This window comes from Oryctolagus cuniculus, chromosome 12 (genome assembly GCF_964237555.1).
Source record: "Oryctolagus cuniculus chromosome 12, mOryCun1.1, whole genome shotgun sequence".
Lineage (NCBI taxonomy): Eukaryota > Metazoa > Chordata > Mammalia > Lagomorpha > Leporidae > Oryctolagus > Oryctolagus cuniculus.
The window spans coordinates 41,704,656-41,722,835 of record NC_091443.1 but is presented as its reverse complement, the minus strand read 5'-3'; the positions used below and the strand labels follow the sequence as shown (position 1 = coordinate 41,722,835).

The 18,180-nt window shown below is 44.2% G+C and overlaps 1 protein-coding gene across 10 annotated transcripts in view; it reads left to right on the top strand.

Moving 5' to 3' along the window:
* The window catches only part of NPAS3 (neuronal PAS domain protein 3), a 927,347-nt gene that overhangs the window by 850,087 nt on the left and 59,080 nt on the right, over positions 1–18,180 (top strand). For all 10 annotated transcript variants that reach the window (XM_070053760.1, XM_070053764.1, XM_070053762.1 and 7 more), the window contains one exon: positions 12,833–12,951. In XM_070053760.1, coding sequence (XP_069909861.1) covers positions 12,833–12,951 — 119 coding nt within the window. The remainder of the gene's footprint in view (positions 1–12,832; positions 12,952–18,180) is intronic.

The following is an 18,180-nucleotide window of genomic DNA, read 5'->3' as shown; positions in this document are numbered from 1 at the left end:
ATATAACTTGTGATTTTAGCAGGCATAATTTTACCACCCAAAAAATCCTATACACCACTCAACAAAAGTCAGCAGAAGCAATACTATCTCCCATGGAGATGATAAATATGAGTGATCGTTATGTGCATTCTTTGCACAATGAACTGAAAATGTTTTAAGGTCTTTCTACAGAAGAAAAGAGTGCTCAATTCCAAGTGTTTTATGTGCAAATCACTGACTATTTCAGGAAAACATGCTTACGTTTATTGGGTTTTGCTGTAACTGATAGGATTAAAGAGAAACCCTACAGAATGCAGGCCGGCCGTAGCTCAGAGTAAAACCGGAAGGTGAGCCTCACACAGGCGCGCTGTCTCCATGTAGATGATCTGAACCTCTGTGTCTCGGCTAAAATGCAGCTTCTCCAGCTCTGGAAACATCCTAAGAACCGTACTAATGATATGCAAATGGAGTTTGTTAGGGATCCATGCAATCATAAAAGGGAGAAATGGGCAAAGGACAGCCTACTGTTACAGATGGATTCATTCTCACGTAAGGTCAAGTAATATTGAAGACCCAGAGCAAGGCCAACTATAAATACCTGGAGTCCCTGCCGATGAGAGGATTAACCAGGAAACAATTATGACAGATGCCCCAGCAGCACTCGGCACCCAGGCAGTGAGGCACGTGTGGTGCCCGCTCTAACAATACTTGTCATTGTAGAATACACAACTCAGACCCACAAGCCATCTGACACATCTCCGTGTTGACTGGAAGAAATACCACGGTTGTCTTAAGCTCTGTTTGAAGGTATTGCTCTGCCTCATGAAGCAGAGGGAAGGGCAGAAATTAATATCAATGAATTTGCTTTGTCCCCAGTTTGAGAAAAGAATGCCCATGTGTACCCATTTTCCCTCATCCCATGAGCCTGTATGTTTTTGATCAACGAAAAGAGGGTAATTTACAGCAAGACTAAATGCAAGCTATGTAGATGAACTTGTTAAAAAATGAGTGCTCCCTTATCCCCACTGCTTGGGAAGATTAGGCACAGCCTTGAAGGAGATATACAAATGACCTAATGTCCAGTTCAGATATGGAAGTGCTAGCTATACACCTGTTAGCTGATGAGATCACATTGATGAAGCCTGCCACTGTTTAGGTATCAAGATGGAGCAGTTGCTGTTGAAATTTATTGGGTTCATGAGAGAAAGCAAAAAATTTACTTAATGAAAGATGTCGAAAATAGATATTCATTAGCAAAATAACAGATAGAGATAATTATTGGGCTATCTCCCATTTCTGGCTTCTCTAAATTACTGCAAAGTATAAATAATGTTACTAAGAATATTCTCCAATAAATAACCCACAATTCTTTATTGATGACAGACTAAATGCAACACCAACTAAAGACATTTGAAGAATAATCATTCTAGGATGTGCCACAATTCAGAATTCAGACACAATAGAACCAACAAATTCTAGCCACCAGGCGAAGTCCTCCTCTACGAAAAAGTAAACTAGCCGAAGATACCGACTTGGGAGACATTTGTGGACAGCTGCCAACCCAACACTTGCCTCTATCCGCAGAACACAAAGGATGATAAAAATTGGCCGCTCTGCCAGACCCTATCCCTGAAAAGGCAAATTTGAAGAAAGCTACATCATCACACCAAACTTGACATGCATTCTCAGTTATTGCTCATTTCCTTAACAGTCCCCAGGGAGAAAGCTCTGACCACTGAGCAGTCTCAGCGTGAAGCAGACGTCCCAGGCCAACCTTCTCAGCTCCTCCCTTCGTGATTGCTGCTGACTGTGGGACTGCATTCATGTCAAACACTTCCTCTGTGCTACGCGATATCCTTGTTCTTCTCCCTAAAGGGTTACCAGACTTAGCAAATCATATGCCCAACTTCTGGGTAGACCTCACATGCATATATAACCCATGGGTCATACTAAAACAGGCACTCATTGTTGATCTGAAATTAAAACTTAGTGGACATTTTATCCAGCCACGCTTATTTGAAGTAATTCTGGTTGCCACCATCTGTTCCACCAACCTTGCTTGGGTCTCTTCACCCTCAATGAAATCTTTGTCCTCCTGGAGGCCACGGCTCTGGCAGCCCTCTTCCGTGTCACTGTTCAGTTTAGAGGCGGTCTTATGCCCCAGCTCTCTCAATCTCTTCGGATTGAAAGAGAAGTGGTCATCATCCTTCGCTCATGCTGCCGTCTAGCATGTTGCTAAATAACTTCCTCCTTACGGAAAGCCAGCCACCTTTCCCTCTTCCCAGTGCCCCGACTGTCAGCTCCCACATCCATCCCTGCTCACCCTCTGCAGTCTGCCTGCGAACCTCTGTCCTCCATGACGCAGGCATATGCCAGCCTGAGTTTCCAGGATGCCGTACATCCAACGTTCAATTCATTGACTGCTAAAACTGAAAAACAAAACATCTTCGCCTTACCTTTAGCCACCCATTGGCATGATTTAGACTTTCATCATGCTTCGTGGTCAAGATCCCAAGTATAAAGCAAAATACAAACAAAAAAGAAAAGAAAAAAGTTACCAAGGTAAAAATGAACAAACCCCTTAAGTCACAGGTATACTATGAGCATGCTAAAAGGAAGCAAAAGGCAAATCGAGAAACATTTGCAAGAACTATATCAAACTTAGCACCCTTAGTATATCTGAGTATAAGAATCTCATTCAAATTGAAAAACACTGGGGCCAGCGCCGTGGCTCACTTGGTTAATCTGCCACCTGCGGCGCCGGCATCCCATATGGGCGCTGGGTTCTAGTCCCGGTTGCTCCTCTTCCAGTCCAGGTCTCTGCTGTGGCCTGGGAAGGCAGTGGAGGACGGCCCAAGTGCTTGGGCCCTGCACCTGCATGGGAGACCAGGAAGAATCGCCTGGCTCCTGGCTTCAGATTGGCACAGCGTCGGCCATAGCAGCCATTTTGGGGGTGAACCAATGGAAGGAAGACCTTTCTCTCTGTCTCTCACTGTCTGTAACTCTACCTGTCAAATTAAAAAAAAAAAAAAAAAAAAAAAGAAAAACACTAAAACCATAAATTAGAAAGTAGACCATAAATATATGACTCACTGAAAATATTCAATTGCCTAATAAATATGCATTAAGATACAACTCAACCTCACTAAAAATAAAAATCAAATTAAACGTAAGATGATTTGATAAATTGCCTACCAGGGAAATCTTTTCTCTGTATCTTGCTAATTTGATATTTTACAGAAAATAATAATAAATATTTAAAAGTGGCTGTCGGTTTTAACCTCATCAAACAATGCTGACAGACGTGAAACTGATATAGTACAAATTTTCTGGAAACTGGCTTGTCCATATATGAATAGCTTTACAAAAGAAAGCTAATGGTCTTTGACCCAGCAATATTCTTTCTAGAAATCCACCCTAAGAAACAACAAGGAAGCTAAAGGAGGATTAACTTCCAAGAAATTTATCACCACACAATGGAATATTACACAGCTGCTAAAAATAATATCTTTAAAAGTGATGAACTGATATGAGCAAATGCAGGTACTGTAATAGTATTTAAAAATTTTAAAGGATAAAACTGGTTTGCAGCCAAAGCTTCTAGAAACCCAACATCCATTTACTCCCTTGAGTGTCTAATGAAAGCACAGCTATTATCACCAGTGAGTTATGACTTTTTAATATTAAAAAATTTGACAGACACGGGCATGATCCCAATGTTGAAATAAATAAATAATTGCCACAGCTTCAAGAAGACACATTAATATTAAGCATGGTGATATGTGGGTGGTAAGATTACTGGGGATTTTTTTTCCCTATTTATACTTCATATTTTAAAATCTTTCAGTGAACACAGGAAGAAAAATACAGTTTTATAAATGTAGACTCTGTAAAAAAGCAGTCAGCAGCATTTTTAGTCTCACGGTCTGGACACCAGCCTACTGGCCACCTCTCCCATGTCACTGTCCCGCCCTGCCACCTATCCCCGGCCCCGGCCCCTGGCTCCCGTCACTTGGCATTTGCTTGTCTCTTCTCCCACTGCACTGGCTCTTGTCCCAGAAAAGCTCGCTGTCCTGAGTGTTTCTTGCGAAAACCACAAAGCGTTATTATTACAGAACAACAATAAAATTAATGCTCTTAACTTTAAAACCGGACAACTTCTAGCTCCTGTGCAATCAGAGTACTTGTTTTCTTGGATCCCATTTGATTTCCCTACATGGGCCATGCCGTAGCTTTTGCTTACTCTCAAAACCACCTCCTCCTCCCATCTCCTGGATCTCAGCTAACAGCCTTTACTGTATTAAGATCGAGTTGTTCTGAGCATTTTCCATCTCTTTCCTGTCTCTCTCCCTCCCTCCTACCCCTACCCTCCAGCATTCATTTTTTTTTTATCCTGCTCTTTTCAGAAATTCACTTTTCTTCCCGTGTTACTCATTAAGCATCTTAGCATCTACGTTCTTCAACCAGCATTTCCAGTGTAGACAACTCTAAGCTCGGGCCTCTTTGTCAGTAAACAGATTTGGGGCTCTTTATTTTTACCACCGAAATTCAGAAAAGAAATGTGTGCCATTTATTCATTCAATGCTTAGCCTGCTTTGCCACTGGAAGCTGCTCTCCTTGGAGATTCTCCCAAGAACAGCACCAGGGGAAACATCTGGGCAGGACCGGACATGCTGTCCCGTCACCTCCTTGAACTCCTCCTCCTCCTCTGGGTTCCTACTTACAAAGTCGCCTACTGCCAACAAACAATATAGTTTGCTTTTGGACAAAAGTTCAAAAGGTAACATTTCTAGAATTTCCTCGTCATTAATTAATGCATGTCTAACCAAATAATAGTTTCCTCTGATTTTGTGACTTTGAAGCCCTTTGCCAACTCTCAGTCACAAAATTACAGTCCCTTAACCTAGACAGTCGCATGACATAGTCATGTCTCTCAGATGCCAGACCCCTTGTGACCACCCAGCCACAGTGTAGTCCCCATCCCCCCCAACTCTCACCCCCAATTCAGCAGTGCTCTACTTTATAGTATTAATCGCTAACTGAAATTATTGGATTATTTTTTTACTCCTCTCCCCTCCAACATTTAAGCACTGTTATGAATGGGCCCAGACCACTGGAAGGACTCAGTAAGTATTTGATTTAACTGACCAAAGAATCAGAGGGCTGGGATACAACCTGTGATGTGTGCTTACATATTTTCAGAATAAAAATGTTGTTTCTACGGCCATGTGCTGAGTAAAGGCAAGAAGTTCCAGGGACAGACAGATGGTCAGCTTTTGAAAAAAGTAGAACCATGCACCCTCAATCCGTGTGCCTGCACACAGAGTGACAGTTTGCCCGTCAATGCTTTGAATCAGTGCCTGATTCTTCACCCAGGGCTGTATAGCTGTTTCTCATCACACGGTATTGTTGGAGCTGGCAAGAGAGCTGTAAAGCAGGGAAGGGCAGAATGCATATGTGCGTATTTTCAAGTGCCTCTGGAACCAGATTCCTTGTATAGCTTCGTTTGAAAATATAGTACGTGGACAACATCTGTGCCCGACTTGGAGATTTGGCCGGAATGCTAAGAAAATAAACATGGCCGCTCAACCCAGTCCTGGCAACCAGTTCATGGCCCCATGGATAGGCTGCACCAAAGATTCATGTATATAAAACAGTATATTAAAGTAAACTTACAAAAGCAAAGAGCAATCATTGCAACCATAATTTTTCCTTCCTCTTTGGGATTCTAATTTTAAAAGCATTAAAGGAGACAGCTGCTCATGCTGTGATATGCGCTAAACAGCCTGAAGGATAGAAAAAAAATATATTTGTAGCTCATAATAACTATTGACCTTTCTGATATACAATGTTCCCTGTGTTAGCTATTCGGTTCTATCAACAGTGAAGATTGAACATGACTTTTTAATAGAAAACATGGGGCTTTGAGCTGCCTTCGCAAAGGTGTTTATGTATTATTTTGTATTGTACTACAAAGACTAAGTCTGGATGCCCTTTGTCTGACATCATGTCTGTCATTAAAAAAAAAAAAAGTGAAGAAAAGGAAAGAAAGTAGGGAGAAAGGAAATAAAGGAGGAACAGAAAATAAGGGGGAAAAAAAGCCTCAATGTTCCTGAGCATGTTTTGTATGAAGAATTGGCTCGTAACCACTTTACGGACGCAATAAAAGCATTGCCACGCTGGATCCCGTACCCAATAATGTTAATGGGATCCATGCAGCATCCCAGGAGGAGTTGCTGTGTCTTTCTCCCAGAATAGATCCCTCCAATGGCAACATTTATAGGGAGTTTCCAGGAACAGTTACAACGCTGGCTTGCAGTGTTCAGATGGCACATCCTTCGACACGCACAGCCTGTGTCGAGTGGGTCATCCTGGGTCCTATGTGCTCCCAAAAGGCCATCTTTACAAGGCTCGTTTCCTCCCCCCCGCCCCCTTGAACTTTGCCATGGCTTAGCTATTGGGTATAGAAACAGCCACGGGTGGCAGCTTGACTCTGTCACTGTGTGCATTTCCCCAGAGTGGTGTTGAGCAAACACCAACTGCGGAGTAGCAGGCAGCCCCAAACACACGCCTCTCCTTCAGGCGACAGCCTCACCATGGCATCAGCCCTGGCAGGCCCAGGACACCTGAAAGGCAGCCTTCTACATCCCGACTCTGATCCCAGCCAGTGCCAGCGAGTTCACCCTGGCAGGTGCATGGGTTGGCACATTATTTTTAATGTTACCTTGAAAGAATTTTATGACATCATTATTGAACCACAATTATTCTCACAGGGATGGCCCAGAGTTTCAGTGACTGATTCACGAGCTCCTAAACAAAGCAGAAGACACACAAACTGGGTGGAAGCCGGTGTCCACCATAATGAGATTGAAATACAGGGGGCTCGTTTTCTGTCGTACTCCAGAGCAAGCCCCGAGGCTGGGCGAGCCAAAGAGTAGCAGCTACAACTGCATTGTCAGCAGAGGCTGGTGCAAGCTGTGACCACAAAGAAAAGGAGGCACTGCCTCACCACCCACTCTAGTTTACCCAGGATCTCTGCCCGCATCCGAGTTCCCTGGCAGATCCCAGAAGACAGGCCAGCGGGGTGAAAACCAACTCTCAAAAGACAGAGGACGAAGTGTTCCCTCGTTCTGGGAGAAATCAGGCCAACACTCTTGACTACACACCCGCCTGGCCACCAAGACTCTGAAAAGAACACTTTGCAGAAATCGCTTCCTTAGAGATGAATAAATCCAAGGGAGGACGTAATGATCCCTCCCTCCTCTTCCCCCGCCACGCCACTGTTTTGAGACCAGATCTTGTTTCCTATGAGAGAGTGGCAGGGACAAAAAGAACCCATCTGAATATCTCTTTATTTCCACATGCAGAGCTGAATGCTACTTGTGTAAAACACAATCCTAGGCACTTGAAGGGAACGAGGGAGCCCAGAGAAGAGCAGGAAATAGATAACAACAAAGACCAACAAGGCACCAGCCCTGCTTCTCAGGATGGGACAGTCTCATACGTGGCTGTGCTGGTAGCATCCTTTGCAAATTATATACATTAAAAAAAAGTAATCTCTTGGGGCTGGTCCTATGGCATAGCAGGTTAAGCTGATGCCTGCAACACCAGGATCCCATATGGGTGCAGGTTCGAGACTTGGCTGCTGCACTTCCACTCCGGCTCGCTGCTAATGTGCCTGGGAAAGCAGCAGAGGATGGCCCAGGTGCTTAGGCCCCTGCACCCAAATGGGAGACTTGGATGAGTCTCTTGGCTTTAACCTGGCCATTTGGGGAGTGAACCAGCTGATGGAGGCTCTGTCTCTGCCTCTCTTTCTCTGTAACTCTGACTTTCAAATAAATAGCTTAACAAAAAAGGTACGATTTTTCTTTAAAAAGGTTCTACAGGGATTTTATGCTAGTCATCTGCTGTTACAGAACAATCCCTCCAAATATTGACAGCTTTGGAAAAATAAAGACATTGCACCTCATCTTCGCAGGGCAAGCATCAAGGAACAACTTATCTGGGCAGTACTAGCTCAGGGCCTCTCATGAGGTTGCAACTGAGGTGGCAGCCAGAGTGTAGGCACCTGAAGGCTTAAGCAGGGCTGGAAGAGAAACTACCCCGGGTTCTCTGATGCAACTGTCAGGAGGAAGCCTCAGTTCCTCTCTGTAGTGGCCTGTCTGCCCCCTGCCCCTTCATAAAGAGAGCAAGAGCTGCAGCCACATCACCAGTTATCGTCAACAGATGGGGGGTAACTTATGATTTCCCAACAGAGTGGCCTTTCCAACAGAAAAATTATAGCAACTTTGGCTATACATTGACCTGTGCATTTTACAAAATACGCCCAAACAGACGTGGCAAGAGCTGAGATCATTTTCAGCAAAGGAAAGTATGTTCCATTTAGCTCAGTTTCCAGGTCTTGTTTTTGCTTTTTACCTCCTACTTGGTCATGCATAGGTCAAAACTGAGCACAACTAGACTGACCATTCAGTCCCGCTTTATGCGTAGAGTTTGCCTGTGGCTTAGGAAGCAGATGCAAGGGGACTTCAAACGTTCATGCTAAGACAGAATTTAAAAAAACAATAACAAAAACGGTGGTTTGGTCCCCCCAAATTGGAAACCCATGCAGTTTTTTTCATGGTATACATCTTCCGTGAACTTTGTGAAGACCCCTTGTATAACTGGTTTGCATCCCAGATTTCTTATCAGAAGGTGTAGCCGTCATGGCCTGCCTCAAGAAGTGACAGAAACACATTGCCTATCTAGAAGGCACTCTACAATGCTTCGTATATGTAAACTGGTTCCATTGTCTTTGTTGAGCACTGGTCTTGGTCTAGAGGTGACTTTTCTCATCACCTCCTACACACATGCATGCTACACTTACACATGCACACACGTACACACACATCCCTTCTCTGTTCAGTACCATGGTCCCATGCACACCACCGTGGCATGCTGCCTTGTCGCTCCTCTAATGGCAACTTCATCAAAATCATGCCTTTCACCTGAGACAGTTCAAAAAGCTTCGCTTCTAAAAGCTGCCAGTCTTATGGGTCACATGGAAAGAACCCATCTTTTCACATGAGTGACACTATTGTCACAGTTAGGGTCAACCCAGTATACAAGGGGACTTCAAAAAGTTCTCAGACATGGAACTTATGGTTTATTTGGGGGCAAGTGTTGTGGTGCAGCAGGTGAAGCTGCCACTTACAACACCAGCATACCATATTGGAGCGCCAGTTTAAGTCCTGGTGGCTCTACTTCCAAGCCAGTTTCCTGCTAATGTGCCTGGGAAAGCAGCAGAGGGTGGCCCAGGTCCTGACCCCTGGCTGCAGCCCAGCGCAGCCATCTGGTGAGTGAACCAGCAGATAGAACATCTCTTTGTCTCTTTCTTTGTCTCTTGCTCTGTTACTTTGCCTTTCAAATAAATTTTTTCAAAAATACATTCATTTTGGTGAGAAGAACTTGAAATTGATGCATAGTTTTGTTTTGTTTTCATAATATACAAAGGGACAGACAGAGATCTTCCAAATGCTGGCTTACTCCCCCACATGCCTGCAACAGCTAGTGCTAGACCAGGGCAAAGCCAGGATCTCAGAACCTGATTCGAATTTCCCACCTGGGTGGCAGGGAACCAATCACTTAAGCCATCACCTTCTGCCTCCAAGGGCATGTATTAGCAGGAAGCTAGAATCAGAAGTAGAACTGGAACTCAAACCCAGGCACTCCTATATGGGATGCAGGCATCCCAGGCTGCATCTTAACTGCTAAGCCAAATGTTCACCCCTTCCATGAACTTTTTGAAGACCACTGTATGCATGAATTCTAAGCATTTTTGCACCAAAACACAATGCTCATCTTTTAATTTCATTTGCCACAAATTTGTGAAATACCCTCTTCCTTGTAGCGCCCGCGGGAGTTTGGCCATAAGTGTACTGTGAGTGAGTCCCTTCTACATCCCTTTCAAAGAGGGCAGCACGGTAGGCTACTGCTGCCCCGTCCTCGGAACTGGGAGGTCACGTGGCATGAAAGTGGGAATCGTGCTCAGCAATCAAGCTCATCTCTAGGCGGCCCCTCCGTCCATAGTGCCCTGCTCTTGAGACAAAGCTTGAGGACCAGTTTCCATTCCAATGAAGCATTTGTCATTCACACTGCCCTGTCTGTGGAGGCGGTGACTGCCATAACCTTGGCGGTGCCGTCCTCCTGCCTCAGTCAGGGCACGAAACAGAGTGTGGCTCCACAGCTCATTCGAGACTTGTGTCTCCACCCAGCCGGAAGCATCCATGCTGTGGACTGTAATGTACACTTGAAGTGTTTTGCCGTGCGGCTTCCATCCGGAAAGCAATAATTTCTCACAATGCCTGAATTACCCACCCTTCTGCAGTTAAGTGGCTGGGTCAGGGTTTCCAGGATTCTAGCCCCAAAATACATTTCCCTTCTCCGGGATGTTTCATTTTTGCTCAGCTGTTGGCGAGCACAATCTTGCTGAACAGAGCTGAATTTTTCAGGCTGAGCCTATGGCGTGGATTCTGATGGCTTCACTGTTAGTTCATGTCTCTGAGGACCAAGGCCAATACGTGCAAAAGGGACAACAGTGGATTGGCATATTTTCCATTTCCACCAGGATGAAAAAACCGCTATAAATTAAGTCTAACCTTAAATGTATAATCTGTCCTTGGGAGGAAGAAAAAAAAAGCATATAGCATCTTCAAGCTCTCGGCATCCCTTACGAGAAAAAATTGGTTCTAAGGGTCTCTGATCTTGTGTTTTAGTAAAATAGAACTGCACGGCTGACTGACAGTTCTGATCTAAAGCATTTACGTTTAAGTTTTGATCTCTCTGCTTTTGATTAAAACTAATGAGCTCATTTAATTCAAAATGGGAATCTCTGATAAGAGAAATAAGGTTGATGTGATTGGATTAGAGGGGCAAATTAAACTCTTAGAGCAGAAGTTTGTGCTTATATAGTGTATTAAAAAGCTGTTGGCGTATTATGGCGTGTTAGATGATGAGAAAAATTTCATAGTAATTCATATTTAATCAGAAGAAATGAAAGTACTAAATATAACATGGCTCTGCTTTTCCCTCGAGTGATAAAAAGCTGTACATTTAAAATGACATCAGATCCATGCTCTCTAAAATAAAAAAAAAGACCTTAAGAGAGACACATAAGAAAGGGACACTTGTCAGTGGCTCCATCACACCAGAATAGAAATGCCACAAAAACAGCAAAATACAGTCACATTGAGAGAAGAAAGCGCTAAGAAAAGCCCCAGACCACAAACTGCAAGAGTACCTATGTTCTTTCATCTGAGAATCGAATCCAGTATGAAAACTGAGATTATTTACCCTTGAAAATATGTGGATTACAGTTCATGATTTAAAATTTAATAGCTTGTTTTGCCAACTTTTCCCCATGTTTAATAACTATTTTCACATATACTTAGTTCTTCAGTCTCTATTTTATGTCTTTATTTCCTTCCACTCGAGAGAACATTAGTGTTAGCATCAGGATTACACAAAAGAAACCCTGTTTGCCGTTGAACATATTGTTTTTGACGTCTAAATAAGAAAAACTTCAAAATAATTGTTAGGAAGAATTAAAGTGGAGTATGTATTAGAATTTTAAAAATCTCAATATTAAAGGTAGGCATTTGAGATAAAGGCTGGGACACTTGAATCCCATATCAGAGTGCCTAGGTTCGAGTCTGGGCTCCGTTCCCATTGCAATTCCAGCTTCCTGCGAATAGATACAGACGCTGGGAGGGAGCAGATGATGGCTCACGTATTTGGGTCCCTGCCACCCACAAGGGAGATGGCTGAGTTCCCGTCTCCAGCTCCAGCCCCCAGCCTGGGACCACTACATGCATTTGGAGAGTGAACAAGTGAATTGGAGCTCTCTCTGTGACTCTCAAGTAAATAAATACTTTTATCCCCAAATTAATTTCTTTGCAGGAAAAGACTCAGAAGCCTATTACTATTTTTTTTTTAACGAAAATGGGTTTATGTTGTCTTCTGATCTGGTTGCTTAAATGTATTTCTAGATCATCAAGACCGCAAACTGCCACTTTAAGTTTCCTAAACCAGAACGTTCTGCGTAGCTTACAAACATATAAAAGGCAAGAATAACTCCATTGTTTCAGAGGAGAAAGTATTATCTTCTTATCTCTACAGCGGAGAAGTGAACAAAACAGAGACTGCGCCTATCTGGGTGGGGGATGGGGAGACTCTGCCCTTACTGACAGCCATGGGAAGGGGATGTCTCGTGCAGTTTTTATTTGGTTTCTGTCTGCACATCCCAGCCTCATCTCTCTGTCTTGAGTCATGGGAGAAGACTGTGTGCTTGTTTTTCCCTGCCATGACGGAAACCTATCAAGGGCCAAGGATACGGTCAGCACACAGTATCCAACTGTAATGAGTTTGTGGTTCCTGGAACTCCCCGGGAGGCCAACAATGCAAGAAGAGGTTTACAGGGAGGACAGAGAGGGAGGCTCCGCGCCCTTCATCAGAAACCTCTCTGCCTGGGCCTGGGTTGAGCCCAGACACACGTGGGCTGCTTCTTTCTCAGGACACGGACCAGTATCTCGAAAGTGAGCTACACGCAATTACTAGTAGACCCCACTTGGCCAACTGCCAGGAGTTACAAGCACTGCAAAGCTCTTGCTAAAAACCAGAAGGGAGTTGCTTTAGATACATTAATTTTTCTTTTTCTTTTCTGCGAAGCAAACATTTTCTAAATGAGGTACACTGATTACTATGCTCTTAGCACCCCTCAGTCATTTATCTTTAGGGAACTCAAGGATTGCACCTGCGCAGTCGCTGAGGGCCTGTGTAGAGCTCTAAACCCTGTGTGTGTTTTTGTATTCCTCAGTGGAGTCAACCAGCCCCAGTCTGCTAACCACTGACAACACCCTCGAGCGTTCCTTTTTCATCCGAATGAAATCTACTCTGACCAAACGCGGCGTGCACATCAAATCATCAGGATACAAGGTAAGTGGGTTCTAGGAGGGCACCTATGTTCATCTGGGGCCAATTCTACATCATTTGCATTGAGTTTTCCAGCAGCTTTGGGTCCATAGACTTGGCACACGTGACCCTGGCCAACACTTAGGGTTCCCCGGTCATCTTCCCTTCTCAAAGTTAGAACTGCTTTACTCCTCTCCTTCTCACTTCAGACATTCCTGGGGTACAAAGCCGCCCTCTGGAGTGTCACCCTGGCTAACAGTGCACCAGATACTGTGGTACCTACAGGCCATTCACTTTGATGGAGAAGGTGAGTTGAGCTTGTGTCAGTCATTCAGATGAATGTTCTAGAATGTACTTCTGCCACTCCCTCCTTCCACCCCCCCACCCCCCAGAGAAAGGCTATCAATTTTGTAAGAACATCTTGGCCACAGGAATTTGTATGCACACATAAGAAAGCCAAGTTGAATTTTAGAAAATATTGCAATTCTAACTACTGAACACTCAGGTATACCTTTGCCTCCATTGACACCACCACCTCCAGAGAAAATGTTCCCCAGCAGTGAAGACCAGATCTGCAGTCATAATCTTCATCTTCATAATTTTAAGGTTAAGGATAGAAAAGCCTTCTTTCTAATCTGAGGGAATTTTAACACTCTAGTTCCTATAGCAACACAAATGAAGACCTATGAAATTCATGAAATGCTTTTGGCAAGCTGAATCTTATCAGTGTTACAAGATACTAACCAACCTCTGCGGCAGTATTTATTATATATGGGAGGGCAAATACAAACGGAAGGCACTGTGACTATAGCCCATACAACGCTTCCCCGTTTTCCAGTCTCAAACTTCTGAGAGCTCAGTTCTTTAGGGTGACCGTGGAACTGTCAGGGGGTGGCACAGCCATGATCATCTGTCCTTAGAAACCGTATAGAAGTCATCAAGACACTAGCAGCTGCATAGAAGTCATGGCCAGGCACTTTCCTTGACATTCATTCTGCAGAACATGAAGCAGGGAGGTGGGGTGCAGGCCCTTCCAAGACCGGCCTCTAGCTGAGCTGCCCCTTGGCTGTCAGGCACCTGTGGAGCCCCCCTAACCTCCCGGGGGAGGGGGAGGTGAGAGCAGCAGGGCAGCGCTACTGTGCCCTGTGCAACTTGTGACAAAGGAGAAGGCAAAAAAAATCACACCCCATCCTTGGGACCATTCTGTGTTTCCCTGCATTGCTGAACACGGTGTGTGGATTCCTTAGCTGTGTAGCTTTAGCAAAGCATGGAGTTTTCTAAACAGACTAAAGGGTCAAGACTATTGTTATTTCAAAACCAGGAAGACTTTGCAGTGCAGATTTTAGGAGGCGTGGGGGTTCCTTCCCACTCCTACTTTTTCATCTCTCAGCATTCTTCTTTCATCTTTGCTGGCTTTTATTGCTCTGTAGGCAATATATCCCAGGAGGGAAGAAGGAGAGAAGGGATGACATGTAGTTTGGAAAAACAATATTTACTATAATCGGTATCATTAGAGAATTTAAGTTTTGGAAAACAAAGAATGTTCTTACTTTGATCATACAAACTAGAGATCTGAATCTCTGCAAAATTTTGGATTTACAAAAAAGTGGGATGTATAGGTTAAACAAAAACAAAAACAAAAAAACATGGATAAAATAGAGTTTCAATTTAGGCAGGAGACCAAATAGCTAGGGTTCTGTTTGCTTTGCCGTATGGACACCTTGGGAGAGCTGCTTTTGCTGCATGGCCTAAACTTAGACAAGTTAACATCTTAAACACTGATAGAATTTTCCTTCTTGCATTCATTCACTGCATATTTATTGCGCTCCAAGAATGGGATGTGTTCTAGATCTTAAAAACCCAGCACTGAACAATAGAGGCCTACTTTTCATGGCGTTTACATTCTAAGCAGAGAGAGACAGACTTCAATAAGTAAATAAAGAGACTGGTTTCAGAGGGCAGGAGAGGCTGAAGCATCAACAGCTGACATATAAGTGCTCTACAATATAAGTCTTCTGTCGAAACAAGTTCACAGAAAACACACAGCATAAGAAAAGATAGACATTTCAAAATTTTTTGCACCAGACTTCCCTTTTTATTTCATTTTTCCAAAACCCAAAGTACCCTTGTAGGTTTACAAGTTCTATTCATTTGGGGCTAGTGAATGCCACCATCCTATATGAGTGCCGGTTCGAGTCCTGACTGTTCCACTTCTGATTCAGCTCCCTGCTAACGTGCATGAGAAGGGCCAAGGATGTCACCCACATGGGAGACCTATATGGAGTTCCAGGCTCCTGACTTTGGCATGACCTGGCCTTTGCCATTGCAGCCATTTGGGGAGTGAAGTAGCAGGTGGAAAATCTCTTTCTGTCTTTCTCTCACTCACTCTGTAACTCTGCCTTTCAAATAAATATAATAAATTATTTGTTTACAGAGCCTTTTTTAAAGATATAATAAATCTTTTTTTTTTTTTTACAGAGGTTTTTAAAGATTTATTTTACTTGAAAGGCAGAGTTAGAGAGTGGAAGAGAGAGAGAGGTCTTCCATCCACTAGTTGAATCCCCAAATGGCTGCAATGGCTAAATCTGGGCCAATTTGAAGCCAGAAGCCAGGAGCTTCTTCCGGGACTCCCACATGGATGCAGGAGCCCAAGGACTTGGGCCATCTTCTACTGATTTCCCAGGCTATAAGCAGAGAGCTGGATTGGAAGAGGAGCAGTTAGGACACAAACTGGCGCCCCTATGGGATGCCACTGCAAGTGGTGGCTTTACCAGCTACATCACAGTGCTGGCCCCTAAATCTTTTTTTAAACAGTATCATTCTGCACAAAAGTCCTAGGGCAAAGTACTCCTGTTGTTTCCACATTACAGACAAAGAGACTAAGGCTGGAGTGTTAATTAGTATGCCCACCATCACACAGTGATCTTGGGAATCTGACTCCGCGCCCCACACACTTAGCCAGTATGCACACAGTGTGCCTATGCAGAGAATGAAGCAAGGTGATGTGAGGGTGTGGCTGGCGGGGGAGGGGATGCACAGAGGGTCTCCCCGAGAAGGTGGTGCATCACCTCTAAGTGGTGAAACAGAAGGGACCACCAAGAAAACAAATGAAAGCAAACCACGTCTGAAACAACTTATTTTTAGGATTAACAAGACCCCTTGCTCCAGCAAAGAACCTTCGAGAAACAAAACATCAGAAAGTGCAACCTTGAACATCCAGGATTGGGAACGATTTAGAGGCTATTTCAGATCTTGTCACATCATAGAATATTCAAGCGACCACACACTTGTGACACACCCTGTCAGTATGTCTTTCTCCATGAACTTCTCCACCCTGCGCCTGTTCCCCTCTCTAGAACTGCTGCTGTCTGCAGGAGTCAGCCAGTCTTCCCCAAGTGAGCTGGATGCACCCAGCTGTTCCCTTCTCCCGCCACTGGGACCGGCCTTCATTAATTAACCTCCTCTGGAAGTTAGGGGAAGTGCTGATGAGAAGCCACGATATGACACAGCTGAATAACATCCCTATTTATCTTTTCATTCTCAGTAAGTAAATCCAGCAGCTTATAAAACATTCCAATAAAGCTGGTAATCACCCCACCACCACACAATAAACACAAATAAAAAGAAACAGCGATGATAATTTCTCTGTACTCCCAATATTCCCCAAAATTTATTACCATTCTGTGCATCTTTCTCTTCTCTTAAAGATCCAAAATATTAAGCCTTAGCCAGTGCAGGTCATTGTATTTCTCTCGATTTCTTCTGCAACCCTAGCAACTGGACCTTCCTGACTTTCTCATCACTTAGTATCTGTTCTAATGGTCCCGACAGCAAGCATGGTAGCAAAGGTGCCATTTATTGAACATGGGCTCTATGGCACCCATTGTTCTATACTTATTAACCCATACAACAGTATTACTTTAAAACTTCTGTTGTCAGTATTCTAAATTTGCATTCTCTCATGCCCATTTTGCAGGTGGTGAAACTGAGGCCTTAGTGAGTGAAATGCTTTACTGTTTTCATATGGCTCTTACATAGCTGCTGAGAAGCCCGAATGAATCCAGGCAGTTAGGCTCCCAGGCTTCCCTCTTAACCCATCTGCTTCAGGGGTTAAGTAGGATTAAGTCCAAAGGAGGCAGCATGAGCTGGACTTCAACATATGCAAAACTAAATAACAGAAGTTTTTTAAAGCAAAGCTCTTGCCTGATGAAGACCCTCCCCTTGTAGCTTACATATCCCACAGCACCAGTGTATCAGGACTTGGTGATGCCATCGCCCCCAAGGAGTTACATTTACCCTCCTTTCAAGGACTCTGACACCCATTCAGGTATCCATAAGCAAGAAATCTGGCCAAGGAAGTGCACCTGCTAATTTGGCGGAGGGTAATGGAAGTTGTTGCTGCATGGATTGCCACACTAAGTCTCCAGTGCAGTTTCCCAGCTCTGAGCTGACATCCGGTTGTCTCTGTCCTCATTTGCTTTGATATCCACAGTAGCGCCTTATCTGGACCAGCCACTTTGGATGCCTTAGGGGCCTCCCTGTTGTTTAGCTCTCATTGTTGGTCATGTATCTTCGCCTAACACAGCTCTCATTTAAATTGCATTGCATCAATATTCTGCCTTCTTGATTAGGTCTATGTCTGGGGGAACTTACTAGGTATAGCACATGGGGTAAAAGGAGATATGTAATCAGGGAAATTAGAGGAGTGAGGACTAATTGGGTCGCTCCCTTAGCTGTGGTCTTTGGAGGGGAGTTTCCTCTGCGGGGGACTTGCAGTTTCTAATCCACTCTTCAGTGGCCACCAGCACCGCTGTCATTTCCCGAGTATCTCTCCACACACATTATGGTGTCCTACCTCGAATGGCACAGGACAGCAGCCTAAAGTGGCAAACAGAGACAAAGGGAGATAAAAAAAAAATCTCTGCCAGGTGTGTGTAACACTGAGAACATCTCCACGGCCTTCTCAGAGGTGAAACCTTCGGATTCTGAGGGTTCCTTCCATGACCCATGTCAACGCGGTTTTGCCAAGGAAGGATGAGTGTAGTCACGTTTCTGAAAAATCAACAGTTCCTCTTCTGGTATATCTTGGGAATGGATTTACCTGTAGCCAGGTGCTGAACCACATGACGGCTGAAATTCAGTGCAGCTTCCTTATGATGGAATCATGGCAGGAAAACCATCAGTAGGATTGCTGCTCCAGCTCAGCCGTGTGACGGTGTGGAAACATCAACAGAAGCCTTAAGTCAGTGGGTG